At 37.8% G+C, this 16,169-nt stretch overlaps 1 protein-coding gene across 1 annotated transcript in view; it reads left to right on the top strand.

Moving 5' to 3' along the window:
* Window positions 1-3,535: 3,535 nt before the first annotated feature.
* Window positions 3,536-16,169, top strand: part of SLC25A31 (solute carrier family 25 member 31) — a 28,397-nt gene continuing 15,763 nt past the window's right edge. Inside the window, exons 1-2 of the mRNA XM_042935543.1 lie at window positions 3,536-3,920; window positions 13,423-13,550. Coding sequence (XP_042791477.1) covers window positions 3,677-3,920; window positions 13,423-13,550 — 372 coding nt within the window. The 5' untranslated portion in view covers window positions 3,536-3,676. The remainder of the gene's footprint in view (window positions 3,921-13,422; window positions 13,551-16,169) is intronic.

The following is a 16,169-nucleotide window of genomic DNA, read 5'->3' as shown; positions in this document are numbered from 1 at the left end:
TTAAGTTGGATTTTATTATTAGCATCCTGCAAATGTTCCCTTTTACTAGACTATGAATGCAAAAGACTATAGAACTATCAATTTTGGGAAATACCAGGTACTATTTTATCATCATATATCTTGTAGCCCCCCCCAAAATTATGTTTTAGATTCTACACCTTCCACCCTTCACCCTCCTCCCCTTTCTTCCTTTGTTTTCTTTCTGTCGGGTTAGAGAACTGTACTTAGCAAAGGAGAGTTTCTTATTTGTGCCAAGAAACTGTTGATGATGATGCATACTGGCAAGATAGTAAATTTGCAGTGCCTGCTTTTTTATATTTCTGACACAAATGGGAAAAGTTGTGAAACCAATTTAGTAGGTTTGTCTGCTTTGAAAATTCTTGGAAATAATATTGTGAATAACTACTTGTTATCTGTGTAAGTTCCCCCTAAATAGTGCCTGCACAGTGCACACGCTGTAAAAGTGTTAGCTACTACTACTACCACCACCATCTATTATTATTATCCATTGGTTGAAAATCCAGGAGCCAGCTAAATCATACCTGCTACTGTACAAAGTGTTGGGGAAAATCTGAGAAAAAAATTCAGCACTGAACACTTTGAGAACAAGGATGTATACTTTGGATATTCTAAAATACATTATTAAATGTTATTAAAACTTTAATCTATACACTAAACTGTGTGAAAATGATTTAATTTTCTAGAGTTGTATTTCTCTATTCTATATAATGAAGCTATTTTTATATTGATAGTCTTTAATAAAGATGGTTTGGAGGTATGTTTGCAGTTGTGTTGTCCTTTCATGCATTCAGCCAACAAATATTTATTGACTTTCTACTCTGTGCCACGCACTGTTCTGGATGCCAGGGGTAAAGCGGTGAACAAAACAGCTAAAAACGGACCTTCATGGACCTGATGTTCCAGTGGAAGAGGAAGGCCACAAATAAGTAAAATATGTTGATAAAAGCAAGAGGGAAAAAAAAGTGAAGGAAGAAATTGGATAGGAAGTGTGAGAAATAGGGTAGCCAGAAAAAGGGTTACTGAGGTGACCCTAGACCTGAACTAAGAGGAAACTAACCATGCTGATTTCTAAGGAAAGCAGAGTGAACAGCTCAAAGGCCCTGAGATGCTGTACTTTTATATCAACATGTAAATCACCAGAACTTTTTTTGATCCCAAAATCAGTAAATAAAATGCAATGCAGCTGGTGAAACATTTTAAGCTCAGACTTTAGAAAAGAGCTGATCCACAGCTCTTAAGGTAATAAGCTACATTTCTAAGTATTTTCACTTTTGCTATCTTCTGTCAATGAATGTATGTCAGAAATAAGCTTGAGGATATGATAAATCAGTGTGCTATAAACATTGTCAACTATAGGGTCAAAAGTGGGGTTTCGGGGGAAAGGGAGTCAAGAAAGGAAGGAAGAGAAAATTTGCCTGGGGAACAACAGAACACTTGCTTTTCTGTCTGAGATATATATATATGTTCCTTGGGACCGGAGATCTTCCTTTGACCTTTCTTGGCACCTTAAGAACACAATCTTGCCTGGAATGTGATTCAAGCATTCCCTGTGCCCCCTTAAATTTCTCCCTGTGTGCTTGTTAATACTTTAATATCCTATAAAAGAGACCGAAGCCTCTTTCATCATTCATATTTTTGCAGATAAAACATCAATCACGTCTTGAATTTGCATGGATTTCACAAAGGGTTTTGAAATCCGTGCAATGAGAAGACTAAATCTTTTAAGCCTAGGAATAATTAATGCAATTGCTTCAGAAAGCTTAATCTGGTAGCAGCATGTAAAATGGAGAGATTTGGCCGCAAAACCAGTTAAGGGTCGAATAAGCTGCCATGGAAAGGAAGGTAGCACCAAAATGGTACCAGCAGGACTTGCCACCTGCTTTTGTATGAGGTAATCAAAATATGAACAAAATTCCTGCTCTGGAACCCTGGCCTAAATATGGTTTTGTACTAGTGACAAGTAGTATTAAAAGTGTTATAACACACTTAAGATAATAAAAAACTAGAACCTCAAGTTCAAACAACTAACTCCTACAGAGTAAGAGATGATAAAATAGGGTCTCTTTATTAGAAACCATCAAATAAGCTATAAAAAAGAAATAAGTGTATATTAGATACTACTACAGAAAGATTTCCAGGATGTACAAAGTGAAAAAAAGCAAGGTGAAAGAAAATACAGCAAGACCTCATGTCCAGGATAGATGTATATCTACTGCATATACTTGCCCAGAGTCAGAACTGAACCTGGTAACACTCCAGATGAATTCTCAAAACTGTGGTATGCATATAGATGTCACCAGGACCTCCTCGGAGACACCATGAGATAAAAACTTTACTTAAAAAAATTTTTTTTTCATCATTTATTTATTTTTGGAGACAGAGAATGAGCGAGGGAGGGGCAGAGAAAGCGAGGGAAACACAGAATCAGAAACCGACTCCAAGCTCTGAGCTGTCAGCACAGAGCCCGACACCGGGCTCAAACTCATGAACCAGGAGTTCATGACCTAAGCCAAAGTCCGACGCTGAACGGACTGAGCCCCAGGCGCCCCTAAGAACTTTTCTTAATAATACTAAGACGTTACTTGTCTGTTTCACTCTGATTCTCTCAGTGCATAGTGGAGTTTTCCAACAGCCCCACAATGTGTGGTATTGCAGTAGACTGGGTACAAAAGCAGCCATGTAAATCCAGCTGTCGTTTATTACGGCAGGAATTGAAGAGATTTTCAAAAATAAAAAACAAGGCTATTCTCATTTGTTTTGAAAACTAGTTACTTTTTATTTAAAAATGTTATTTTTATATGGGCTATTTTAAGTGAATTAATATTTTTAAAATTTCAGTTTCAGTTTCTGAATATAAATATATCAATATATAACAAAAACAGAAGCTTCCTAGTGGTCTTAGTTTTTTTAAAGTGAAAAGCGATCCTAAACTAAGTTTGTGAGGTACTGTTCTAGAATAGGTCTTTGGTTCTCAGCCTCCCCAAGCCCAAGCATTAGTTAAAACAGCATAGCCCTCTCTTCTTTCGGCTGTCTGGAGTGAGAAACACTGCTCCAGATGAAATTACCAATTTAAATAAAATCCAAACGAAAGAGGAACATGTCGAATTAAGCTATTGGGGTGCAATCAGCAAAGCCAGACTGAAAATGTGACTAGATAAACAAGCCCTGCTAAATTCAAGGAGCAGAAATAAAGCAACTTTTAAGAGAAAATGAAAGGGTAACTCTGGGAACCAAAATTTAAAACTTGATTAACCCCACACGTTGGCTTACTCTACTATGTTCTAGTTTTGCCTACTATCTTTATACAGGACTAGTTACGCACTCTCCCTTCCTGCACCTCCACAGTTCAGTACCCATCGCCTGCTAACACTGCGGGCAGTAAGGAAAACCCAGACCCGGGTTTATCAAAGGCAGCGCTCAGCGCTGAGGAGACACGTGTTGGGAGTCACGTGGCTGGTGCCAGAAGGCGGGAGGCGGTTGGAGGCGCCTGCGCAGCTCCGCGAACTCCCCCAGGCCCTGGCGCGCCGATCTCGCGGCAACCTGAGCGTCGCTTTCCCGCCAGGACGAAGCTGAAGCGGTTTTAGGCTTCCCTTCGTAGATTCTCTCAGGCTTTTTTCCTTGTGCTGCTGCCCATTTTTACCGCCGTCCTCCCACCATGCAGCGTGAACCTCCGAAGGGGAGGCAGGGGAAGAAGTCGGAAAAGCGGCTCTTTGACCCCGTGTCCTTCGGGAAGGACCTACTGGCCGGCGGGGTCGCAGCGGCTGTGTCCAAGACAGCCGTGGCGCCCATCGAGCGGGTGAAGCTGCTGCTGCAGGTGCAGGCGTCGTCCCGACAGATCAGCGCCGAGTCTCAGTACAAAGGCATGGTGGATTGCCTGGTGCGGATTCCCCGCGAGCAGGGTGCGTACCAGAGGCCACCATGCCAACCTTTCCCGGTCTGGGTCAGCTTGCCAGAAAAGGGGAGAGGGGCGGGAGTGGGTAACTGCACCACAGATGTGCCTGTCCGTGATGCGTTTGTTTCTATACCGTTGACAGTTCAGTTTCTTAGCCAACCTAAGAGGCTCCCCTTTCCAGAGCCAGGAAGGCCTGTAACGTGACCAGTCCTGGGTAGGAGAGGCCACCACATTCTCTTTTTTCGCCTAAGTTTCTCCTTCACATCGGGATTTACACCTTGCTATAGTTGTGCCTGGGTCAGAAGGAAAATGGTTGACCTCCCAGGATTGAGGGAGATGCCATTAGGCATGTTAACACGTGCTTTAAGTTGCTTAAATATTTGTTGAAATAATATTCTTAGAAGTACTCCAAGTATGGTAGTGTAGGAGCCTCCCAATACTCTGCTACCTATTGAGTGAAAAGAGGTTCTGTTCATTCTTCAGAACTACTGAAGACCAGGGCTGAAACTAAAGAGGCATTCACCCGTGCACAAATTGGAGGAGGGTACCCCAAAACTCAGTAAAGACAAATGATATTTTAGTGCAGTATTTTTAAAAATCAAAGTTAATTTGAAAAATCCAAAGTGAGCAAAATATCAAAATTTTAAATAAAGACGAGAATAACATTACCAGTTTTTTTCTTTTTGTATCAGCCCTGCCTTAATTAAAATTTTGATTTTTTTTTTCATTGTAAAGGTTTTTTTCCAGTGATACCGAAATGATTTCAAGGGATAAATAAAGCGTTTTGTTAACCATTAAATACCCTTCTGTTGCAGAATTGCTCTTAAGTTAGCTAAGTAGATAAGAGGATAAATTTATCAAAAATCTTCTATAAATCACCCATGTAGTTGTATTCAGTTGAAAACTCAACAAGAACTTTAAAAAGAGAATAGGCCTGTTTATTGTGTAGCCTGAACAAGAAGTGAGTGGCTTCAACTTCAGGGCCTGCCCTTTCTTCTACTCCTAAGTCTATGCCAGGTTACTCTTCCATGAGAAAACCATTCTCTCCCCAGAGATGTAGTTACAACTCCTCTAGGCCTGTTGGGTGTGGTATTTAGGGTGGAGTGTAACTGTTTTTTGTTTCTGTTTTTTTGTTTTTTGGGCTTTTTTGGTGTGTAACTCTTAAGGCATCATCTAAGCTGTAAATTTAGGATACTCACCTGGACAGCTGAGCTCAGATCTTTCATAGTGCTTCACATTTCTCCACTCCCATTTGTAAGTTTCCCATTTCCCCCAAGGTTTTTACAGGAAAGGTAGGAACCTATCTCCACTTGGTTTATATTCTAAGACTTCTTCACAGAAGTAGGGGACTCTTTATTATTAGCTAATCTGCTTTAAATATTTAGTCAGGTAAAGTTAAATATTCTAGTCAGGTTGTGTTGATCAGTGCTAATTTATTTTGTATTTTAACTGTTTTAAATAATATTTAAACCTAAACATATTCAATATGGCTCTTGTAAATTGAGATCATTCTAAATAGTATTCTAGTGCTTGCTTTCTTTACCCTCCAAAGAGATGATCATAAGCAGAACTTTAAGATGTTTTATGTTCTTATAAACAAGGCCTTGTTATGAATACACACTCCATGGTACATCCTATGCTAAGAGACTAGTAATTCACAACAGGGATAATATTGCCATCTAGGGGCATTTTTACAAACTTGGAGGGAATTCTTTGTTTAGCACAAAGATAGAAGGGTATAATATATAATTGCAATGATATAAAAGGCAAAATCCAGGGATGCTAAACATTCTGCTGCTGTACATGGCCAGTCCTGTGCAACAAACACTTATTCTGCAACCTAAATGGCTCACTTCTCCCACTAGACATTCATGTAGTAGTAAAACCTGTTTATGATTTTCTAAGCTTAGAACCTAACTCTGATTTACTCATAAACACAAACTGTCTGGGACATAGTTTCCATATATACTGATTCAGTAATTCAACTACCTTGTGAGTAGAAGGACTGTTGTATTTTGTTTTGTTAAGAATTGTACTGAGAGGGGGTGCCTGGGTGACTCAGTCCATTGTCAACTTCAGCTCAGGTCATGAACTCATGGTTTGTGAGTTTGAGCCCCGAGTTGAGCTGTCAGCACAGAGCCTTGAGCCTGCTTTGGATTCTGTGTCTCCCTCTGTCTCTCCCTGCTTGCACTTGATCTCTCTCTCTCTCTATGTCTCTCAAAAACAAACAATAAAAAAATTTTTTTAAAGGATTGTACTGAAAGGTGTTCACCATTGTAAAAACTTATGTTACCAATTCTTGTGATATTTGATCACCACTTAAGCATCATCTTCATTTGTAACTACTGAATTCATGATCATTATACATACATATACACAAATATATTTATTAAGCCCTTTTAAAAGAAATGTTAATGGTATCTAAAGTATAACATTCATTATTAAGTGGAAGCAAGCATCTGACAATTTTGTGGTGTGTTCATGCCTCACCAACTTACTAATTAAAATGCCTATTTTAGGGGCGCCTGGGTGGCTTAGTCATTTAAGTGTCCGACACTTGCTTTTGGTCCAGGTCATGATCTCGTGGTGGGATGGAGCCCCACGTCAGGAACTAAATGAGTGTGGAGCTTGCTTGGGCTTCTCTCTCTCCCTCTCTGCTCCTCCCCCACTCATGTGTAAGCATTCATGGTGACATGAGTTTTCACAATGGTGAACAGCTCTCAGTACAATTCTCTCTTTCAAAATAAGTAAACATTTAAAAAATAAAATATAATCCCTATTTTATTTAAAATGCGTTTATTTTCACTTCCTGTGTGGTAGAGAGGGCATTATATGGATTTTTAAAAAATTGTTGAAGAAGTCACAGTCTTTGAATTCTATTTCTAGATCCTAAAGGAAGTAATGTTAAATATTTATTCTATATAGAGGACTTGAGCCTGGTAAGGTTGAGAATCACTAGGGTAGATCATTCTGGAATTTTACTGGGCAATGAAGTTCTGAAATTGCTATTTTCTGGAATTTACCTCCTGTCCCTTTTTTGAAAGTCAAGGCACATCCTCATCTCAAATGCTCTGAAGTTTCTCTTGTGTTTCATGTTTCCTCTAATTTTACTGATAATTTTTCCTTTCTTCAGGCAACATGAAACGAACTTGAGAGACATGAACCCATAAGGCACAAGTAGATGGTCTCTCACTATCTTCTTACTTATCCCTGCTTTCTTTCTACACCAAGGATAGATCTCTTCATTTTAAATCTCTGGACTTAGCTTTCAACATCTCTTTGGGTATCTTTCATACACCCTATAAGCTTTCCTTGGCTTGTAAAAGCTTCTGGATTTATCTTGACTGATGCTGTTCTTAAAGATTTACTGTATGCTTTAGTTGTTTGTGGGACCTTCAAACTTTGTATGCATACTCTTATTTAGTACTGTTTAAACCTTTATTACATGAAAAATTCATGTTATAGAAAATTGGAAAATACAAAGAATCAAAAAGTAAAACAACTCACCACTGAAATCCCCACAGGTAACATTTTGGTGTCTGTGCTATAATTTTTCACTGGGCACAATAGGCATATATGTAAGAATATTTTAAAGTAATTGTTTTTTAAAAAATAATTGTTTTATTTCATATATGGTAAACAAATATTTTAAAGATCTGATCTAGGCAGCTCATTTTTAAGCATCTACCAGATCTTTCTTTCCTCTTTTAGGAGTTTCTGGCTATGAGGTTTTTTATATCTTGAAGACAGTGGTTTGGGATATGGAAAGACATCATTTTAAATAAAATGGGAAAGTAAACATAAACATTACTAATATTTGGTATATGAATTGGGACTGGTATCTATGCTTGGGCCAAATGTCAGTTACAAATCCTAAGACACTAAGGCATTCTGAAAAAAAGAAAATGAATTGCATACTAAAGAGGGGCTGACAGGCACCCTTTCTCAATTATTATGTAATAAACATAGTTTCTGTTTGCTCAGTTGGATTTATAGAGACAAGAAGACTGTTTGAATATTTGAAAGTATCAAGAAGACTATTTGAAATATATATTCATGTACACTATTCTTTAACATTTTTTAAAATATTTTATTTTATTTTATTCTTAAGAATGAACCTCACCTCAAGGGTGCTTTGAGATAATAGCAAATAATGGTGTGAAAACATCATGATTAGCAAGATATCTAAATATATTGTTTAATTGTTCAAATGAATGCTAAGTTATTCTCTAATATCTCCTATCTAGAAGTTTTCTCCAACTGCCCTATGTAAATAGCCCTTCCTCAATCTCCATGTCCATATATTATTTTTGTTCTTAAAGCCACTTGACATATTATCTGTTATAGTCTCCCTGGTCTCTCTCCCTTAAAATATAAGCTCCGTAAACCCAAGAAATTTGGTCCTTAGTGCTATCCCTAGCAGGTCCACTATGTACTAGGTACCAAATAAAAGGTTTTTAAATGAAGAATCTTTACATCCTTTAATTTCTGTTTTGGGTATTTTTACAAATGTGCATAGCAGAGTAGTATAGTAGAAAATATATGTAATCTTTTTAATGTGTACATATTTGAGAGTCAGCCTTACATAGTTTTTACTGATAGGCATATTGTCAAAACATGTAGTAGCACACCAGTCTAGAATATATATACCCAAACATGTTTAGCATTATCATGGCTTGGCTAATAAGTTGACCAGTAACTTTTTCTCATTTTCCCATCAGGTCTATATTTTAATTCTTTTGTTTGTTTGTTTCAAGTATTTACTTAAATTCCAGTTTATTAACATGCAGTGTAATCTTAGTTTCAGGTGTAGAATTACATACACTACCCAGTGTTCATCACAGCAAGGGCCCTCCTTAATACCCAACTCCCACTTAACCCATCCCCCCACCATGTCTAGCAACCCTGCTTTTTCTCGATAGTTGAATCTGTTTTATGGTTTGCCTCTCCTTCTCTTTTCCCCCAAGTTCATTTGTTTGTTCCATTTAAATTCTTTTATTTAAATGTGTTTTTTTAATGTTTATTTATTTTTGAAAGAGATTGACAGAGTGTGAGCAGAAGAGGGGCAGAGAGAGAGGGAGACACAGAATCTGAAACAGGCTCCAGGCTCTGAGCGATCAGCACAGAGCCTGATGCAGGGCTTGAACTCACAAACTGTGAGATCATGACCTGAACTGAAGTCAGGTGCCCCTGTTCCATTTTAATTCTTACTTATTTTCTCAGAATTAAGTTCATGATGGTTTTTTCTCAGCCTTAAATTTTTTTTTAAACATTTATTTATTTTGAGACAGAGAGAGACAGAGCATGAATGGGGGAGGGTCAGAGAGAGAAGGAGACACAGAATCTGAAACAGGCTCCAGGCTCTGAGCTGTCAGCACAGAGCCTCACACGGGGCTTGAACTCACAGACCGCGAGGTCATGACCTGAGCTGAAGTCAGCCGCTTAACTGACTGAGCCACCCAGGTGCCCCTCTCAGCCTTAAATTTTGAAGAAATTATTTTTTTCTTAGCAATTAAGTAAAAAACTTAGATATTTTGTTATTAGCAAAGAAAGATACCACAATCACTATGTTTTTCCCTACCAATTTTGTGATTATATCTTAGGAAATTGCCCTTTTATTCTGTATGACTAGAGAATATCAAAATACTCCTACATTTGCATCATCCTTTTCTCTTGTTTTTTTCTGACCAAAAATACTGGTTTTTATCTAGAATGGATTATCTGACCAAAAAATACTATTTTTATCCAGAATGGATTTTTATAGAGAGGCAGTAGAATTTAATAGATCTAGGTTTGGAGTTGGATTCTGGAATCAAGTCCCAGCCTTTTCCTCACCTTGTGACCTTCAGCAGTTTTTATTTAACCTATCTCAGCCCCAATCACCCCAGTTATATACTGGGTATAATAATAGTACCTACCTGATATGATAGTTGTGAGAGTTAAACAAAATCATGGCTGTAAAATATTCAACCATGTGTCTGTTGCAGTTAGTGCTCAATAAGTTTTAACTCTTTAATCAGTATGTATACTTCCCTAAATTTACAAGCATGTATTCCTGATATTCATTTATAAATGAGTGTCTTTGATATAAACTTGCATTATACATAGAGTAGGTTTTTGTAATCTTTCTGAGGAAACTTACGTAGGTACCTAGTGTACTATAGATGAATAAAACCCTGAAACCTAGCCCCCAGAAATAACATTCCTATAGAAAATGCATTCAGAATTTCACTTTGAGGTTTCTCTCCCTTTGCACTCTTAGCAGGGACACTGAAGTTCCTAAAAGCATAGTACAGCAGTGAGATGCAAAGAAAGGAATAAGAATAAAGTTTTTAAGGGTGATCTATGGAAAAAGATTAAAACAGGAGTTCTTTTTTTTTTTTTTTTTTTTTCAACGTTTTTTATTTATTTTTGGGACAGAGAGAGACAGAGCATGAACGGGGGAGGGGCAGAGAGAGAGGGAGACACAGAATTGGAAACAGGCTCCAGGCTCCGAGCCATCAGCCCAGAGCCCGACGCGGGGCTCGAACTCACGGACCGCGAGATCGTGACCTGGCTGAAGTCGGACGCCCAACCGACTGCGCCACCCAGGCGCCCCTAAAACAGGAGTTCTTAACCTGACACTGTAGCTTCAAGGAATCCATGAGTTCTGTGAAATATATGCAAAAGTATTTTATGTATGTGAGATTATATTTTTTTCAGATATAACCCATTAAGAGCTGCCAGTTTTCCTGGTATACTTCTAGGGATTTATTTGTTTCTAGATTTTCATTGAAACATTGGCCTGTGTTTTGATGAATTTTCTAGGTTTTTTTCATGCAAATGCAATTTTGCTAAAAAGGATGCAAATTAAATCCAAATTAGTTAACATATAGTGTAATAATTAACATATAGTGTAATAATTTCAGGAATGGAATTTAGTGATCCATCACTTACATATAACACCCAGTGCTCATCCCAACAAGTGTCCTCCTTAATGACCCTCACCCCTTTAGCCCTTCCCCCCACCCAGCACCCTGCCAGCAACCCTCAGTTTGTTCTCTATCATTAAGAGACTCTATGGTTTGTCTCCCTCTCTGTTTTTGTATTATTTTTGCTTCCCTTTCCTTATGTTCATCTGTTTTGTATCTTAAGTTCCACATGAGTGAAATCATGATATTTGTCTTTCTCTGACTTATTTTGCTTAGCATAATACATTCTAGTTCCATCCACGTTATTGCAAATGGCAAGATTTCATTCTTTTTGATTGCCAAATAATATTCCATTGTATCTATATACCACATCTTCTTTATCCATTCATCAGTTGGTGGACATTTGGGCTCTGTCCATACTTTGACAATTGTTGATAGTGCTGCTGTAAACATTGGGGTGCATGTGCCCCTTCGAATCAGCACTCCTGTATCCTTTGGATAAATACCTAGTAGTGCAGTTCCTGGGTTGTAGGGTAGTTCTGTTTTTAATTTTTTTAGGAACCTCCATACTGTTTTCCAGAGTGGCTGTACCAGTTTGCATTCCTACCAGCAGTGCAAAAGGGTTCCTAAAAAGAATATATTCTTCAGCCAACTGTAACAAACCTTTTTAATCATAAATCCAGCGCTATGTTATGCTCTCATGTTAATTTCCAGATGTCTTTCCAAAATCTTCCATTTATATACAATTCATTAGCCAAAGTTATAATCCTTTATACTGCTCTTAAATATGACACTGTTTTGTGAGGTATTAATTCAGACTATAATCATAATTATAGAATTATGACTAATAACTTATAGTCTAAAACCCATAATATTTCAGACCACTCAGCTGGGTCAACCACTTCCTAAAATTTTTTTTTTAATGTTTATTTATTTTTGACAGAGAGAGAGAGAGAGACAGAGCATGAGTGGGGGAGGGGCAGAGAGAGAGGAAGACACAGAATCTGAAGCAGGCTCCAGGCTCTGAGCTGTCAGTCCAGAGCCCGACGTGGGGCTCGAACCCACACACTGTGAGATCATGACCTGAGCCGAAGTCGGACGCTCAACCGACTGAGCCACTCAGGCGCCCATGGGTCAACCATTTTCAAAATGACTATTAATATTTAAGGGCCATGTATAAAATGGAAATTCTAATATCTTTTGTTATATGACACTTTTTCTAAACTCAGGGTTTTTTTTTTAAATAATTTTTTTTTTTTTTTTTCAATTTAAATCCCAGAGAGAGAAGGAGAGAGAGAGAGAATCCCAACCAGGCTCCACACTATCAGCACAGAGCCCAGTGCAGTGCTCTTCCTCACGAACTGTGAGATCATGACCTGAGCCGAAATCAAGAGACGCTTAACCGACTGAGTCACCAGGCGCCCCCTTAGTTTTTAAACTTTTAAAGTTTCACTTTGTGCATGTATAAAATGGGTACTGTAGGAGAGCCTATATCATAAGCATAATGTGGTGATTAAATGAAATATACAGCCTTTGTCCTGTGCCAGCACATACTAAGTACTTAGGAAGCACTCAGTACCATTACATGTTAAATGTCCTAGTAGAGACTGAATCGGTTGTGAATACTCAGATTATTTCTTAGCTATTAAAATATGTTTCTTAATTATCTTTGTGTAATTGCCTTATATGCAGTTTGGGACTCACCAAGATTCTTTTTTTTCCCCCACAAAGCAGACTTTCTTATTTAGCAAATAAATATAACTTTCAGTTTCTGAACATCAGCCCAGTCAACAGAGATTATTTTCATTTGAATCTTTATCTTTAGAAGACTGATTCTGAGTATTCTCCAAGTTTGGACTAGAGGTATCCTATTCAAAGTAGCAAGATCAAACCATTGGACAATTTGTAATCTAGTAGACATAACTATGGCTACTTAAGAGATAGCCTATTGTATTCTAGATCAGTTCTGGATTTTAAAGGTAGTTGCGAATTATAGGGGTAACACAATGACTGAATTTTAAGGATTGGTCAGTCCATGGAGATTTGAAGTGGGAAGATTATTGGCCTGGAAATTTTCCTCTAACCTCTCCATCAGGCCTCTGGAGACTGCGTTGAATTGTAAATTGATCCCTTTTCTGGCTAGGTTCCAGAACATAAAGGTGAGGATACTTTAGACTCTTAACAGCTTTCTCATTCTCATATGTATGTATACAAACCAATTCTGTTCTAATAATAGGAATTGTATGTCATGATTTGGAAATGAGGCTAAGGGTTACTAGCTTCTCTGACAAATACTGGTGAGCTCTGTTTTTCTATTAGGAGAAAGCCCTGTATTCAACTGATAATACTTTCCATAGGTTTTGAGGTATTTAAGGCTTTTTATTGGAAATTAACAAAATTGGAATGGGGCACATGGAGTTAACACTGCCTGTTTTCTTCAGTGGATTCACACATAAACTTAATTTTTTTTCATGAGAAAGAGTATAAATTTTAGATAGTTCAAATAACTAAGTTTGTTAAAACTATGGGAATTTTTTAATAATAATACAAGTTTATATTTAGTATGTTTTTTGTTTGTTTGTTTTTGTTTTTTGGTAGGTTTCTTCAGTTATTGGCGTGGCAATTTGGCAAATGTTATCCGGTATTTTCCAACACAAGCTCTAAACTTTGCTTTTAAGGACAAATACAAACAACTTTTCATGTCTGGAGTTAATAAAGAAAAACAGGTAAGTACATTTTTTTAGGTTTATTTATTTATTTTTGAGAGAAAGCGTGTGTACAAGAGTGTGAACAGGGGAGGGTAGAGGGAGAGAATCCCAAGCAGGCTTTGCACTGGAGCCTGATGCTGGGCTTAATGTCACAAATCTTGAGATCATGACCTGAGCCAAAATCAAGAATAAGATGCTTAGCCAGCTGAGCTACCCAGGCGCCCAGTAAGTACATTTTAATATCTATTATTTTCTAAGAAATAGTTGCATTTGTCTTAACCTGTGATGTTTTACTTGGGGAGGAGGTGCTAAAGTGGTAGAAGAAGTAGTAATTAAGACATAGGAACTTTTAACATATCGATATGTATTATGTTATAGAAACTATATTTGAGAAACATAGAATTACGTTTTTTACAAGTTTCTCTAAATCTCTTAACACGATTTTAATAACTAAAGGATCTTTTGTCCCAAGATAATATTTGTCTGAATAAGTGTTAATTTTAATATAACTTACATGTTATAATCACTGTTCTACTGCACTGTTCTACAGCAAAAAAAAAGTAGTCAACAGGGGTTCCTGGGTGGTTCAGTCAGTTGAGCATCCAACTCTTGATATTTGGGTCAGGTCGTGATCCCAGGGTCCTGGGATCAAGCCCCACATCAGGCTCTGCACTGAGCATGGAGCCTGCCTAAGGTTCTCTCTCTTTCTCCCTCTGCCCCTCTCCCCAGCTTGCATGCATGTGTGCCCTCTCCCTTTATCTCTCTCCCTCTAATAAAAGGGGTGCCTGGGTGGCTCAGTCAGTTAAACATCTGACTTTAGCTCAGATCATGATCTCTCAGTTTATGAGTTCAAGCCCCGTGTCAGGCTCTGTGCTGATAGCTTGGATCCTGGAGCCTGCTTCAGATTCTGTGTCTCCCTCTCTCTCTGCCCTTCCCCCATTCACAATCCATCTCTCTCTCTCTATCTCTCTCAAACAATGAATAAACATTAAAAAAATTTTTTTAAAGCAGTGGACAGGTATGTATTCCTACATATCTGAGGTATTTAATTTCTTAAAGAAGTACATTGTTTCTTTTTTCTTTTTTATGACTAAGTCTCTATTTAGTTGAGATTAAAGTACATAGGAAGAAAATCAAACAAAAACAGGAAGCAATAAATTGAAGGTAGAAAATTCTTTTTTTTTCTTTTAGTTTTTGGTTTTTTGGGTTTTTTTTTTGAGAGAGCACATGAAATCTTGAGCTGGGGAGGGGTAGAGTAAGAAGGAGAGAGAGAATTTTAAGCAGGCTCCATGCCTAGCGCAGAACCCGATGCAGTGCTTGCTCTCACAACCATGAGATCATGACCTGAGCTGAAATCAAGTGTCAGACGCTTACCGACTAAGTGACTTAGGCACCCTCCCCCTTTGTTTTTTGAATTGAAAAAGTGCTTTTTCTTTTCAAGGTAATCACTCCCTTGGTTATAAAATTTCAGTTTTAAAACTGCCTATTCATATGAGCTATATGTCATTTGTTTTGGTTTCTATTTGTTTTGTTGCCTCTAGGCAACAAAACAAATTTAGTTTATACTAGGACTCTGTATACACTAAACCACCTACATTACTCTTAAGGTCTCCCTTTTAAATACCTTACAAAGTCGTGCTCGCTTCGGCAGCACATATACTAAATACCTTACAAAGTCTTCCCCTTGCCCTTACACAGTCTCTCTTTGCCTTCATCCTTTCTCTTTTTCTTTTTCCCCCAACCAGCCAAAGCCAACCAACCAATCTAGCTGTCCTAGCAGATTCTTTTTATTTTTATTTATCTATTTATCTATCTATCTATCTATCTATCTATCTATTTATTTGAGAGTAGGAGAAAGGGGCAGGGGGGAGAGGGAGAATCTTAAATTTTTTTTAATGTTTATTTATTTTTGAGAGAAAGAGAGAGAGACAGAGACAGAGCACAAGTGTGAGACTCGGAGTCTCAGAATCTGAAACAGGCTCCAGGCTCTGAGCTGTCAGCGCAGAGCCTGACGTGGGGCTCAAATCCACAAATGGTGGTATCATGACTTGAGCTGAAGTTAGATGCTTAATCTACTGAGCCACCTAAGCGCCCTCTAGTGGGTTCTTTATAAAAGCAACTGTTTATGGAACATTTGTTTGTTGCTGTCTTCTTTAATTTCCTTGTATATCCTTTATTCCCCTTTTTTCACAGTCTATATTTCATTAAGAAATGTTTACGAAGTACTTTGCACCATCTAATATGTAGTGGGAAATATAAAGGTAATGAAGAAAATTCTTTAGACTTAGAATGTCTGGATTTGGATCCTGGCACTGTGTTATTTAGCTTTGTGGGTTTTTGAAAGTCACGTCTCTGATCCTTATTTTCCTCATCTAAAAATTGGACATAATAATACCTCCCTCGTAGTTGGTGAAGTTTAGATGACATTACTTATAAGGTGCTTATTATCATAGTACTGTGCTTGATGATAGGCACTCAGAAAAATATCCCTTTCTTAGCTCCTAGCTATAATAATTAGAACTTTTCTTGACTCAGAACCTGTATCAGAGGTCCCCAAGATCACCTTCACTTTAAGTGATTAACTAGGACTCAGAGAGCACAGAAAAGCTATTATGCTCATGAGTTGGTTTTTTTTTG

The sequence above is a fragment of the Panthera leo genome, chromosome B1 (assembly GCF_018350215.1).
Source record: "Panthera leo isolate Ple1 chromosome B1, P.leo_Ple1_pat1.1, whole genome shotgun sequence".
Lineage (NCBI taxonomy): Eukaryota > Metazoa > Chordata > Mammalia > Carnivora > Felidae > Panthera > Panthera leo.
Note: the sequence above shows the minus strand (reverse complement) of the source record. Positions and strands in the feature narration are given on the sequence as shown.